This window comes from Trypanosoma equiperdum (assembly GCF_001457755.1).
Source record: "Trypanosoma equiperdum strain OVI genome assembly, contig: ctg_1107, whole genome shotgun sequence".
NCBI lineage: Eukaryota > Euglenozoa > Kinetoplastea > Trypanosomatida > Trypanosomatidae > Trypanosoma > Trypanosoma equiperdum.
Window position 1 is genome coordinate 304 of NW_027123069.1, and position 719 is coordinate 1022.

Below are 719 nucleotides of genomic sequence, written 5' to 3' on the forward strand. Positions count from 1 at the left end.
AGTCGGGGTGGTTGACCGGGCGGACCGACGCCGACTTTTTTGTTTTCCGCGCAGAGATGACACGGCGCGGGAGGGGCAAATTTCGATCCACTGTGCTATGTGGAGTGATTATGCGAGTTGGACCGGTCCTTGTCCTTCCGACCGGAGGGGGTGCCGCTGCGCGGTTCTGCGATCGGTGTGGCCGCAGAGGTCGTGGAGAATCTATTCTTGCCGTGTATGTATGTATGTATGTACGTATGTATGTTTGTATGTATGTATGTGTGTGTGTGTGTGTGTGAAGAAGCTGGTTAAGATGACTCTGTCGACTCGTTGCTTTTGGACTCCTTTATTTTTTTTACTGCTTCCGTTTCCGTCCGAGGTCAAAGTTTCTTTGGAGGTAATTTTCGCGGATATGTCTGGGGGCCTTCCGCGGCAGTTTGTCCTAAAGGTTGAGCGGCACGTTCCTGTGAACAAGGGGATGGGATTAGCATACCCGACCGTTCCAGGAGGTTCAGATGTCGCGGATGCTGACGCTACACCCCATGCCGGTGCCGGGGAACGTCACCAAAGTAATGAAGCTGGTGACGATATGGCGTCAGGGACCTTGAAAGATGAGGCTGGTTCCATTCGTTTATCGTATGAAAAAGAAACTCAAACAGAAGAGGCACCGTTGCCAACATGCGAAGCTAATGCATGCGACGTTGACGAAACACATTGTTTGTCAGTTGATGCTCTGGATA

The 719-nt window shown here is 51.5% G+C and overlaps 1 pseudogene across 1 annotated transcript in view; it reads left to right on the plus strand.

Moving 5' to 3' along the window:
* Nucleotides 1–391: 391 nt before the first annotated feature.
* TEOVI_000727700:pseudogene overlaps nt 392–719 on the plus strand; it is a 727-nt pseudogene continuing 399 nt past the window's right edge. Inside the window, exon 1 of the mRNA in view lies at nt 392–616. Coding sequence covers nt 392–616 — 225 coding nt within the window. The remainder of the gene's footprint in view (nt 617–719) is intronic.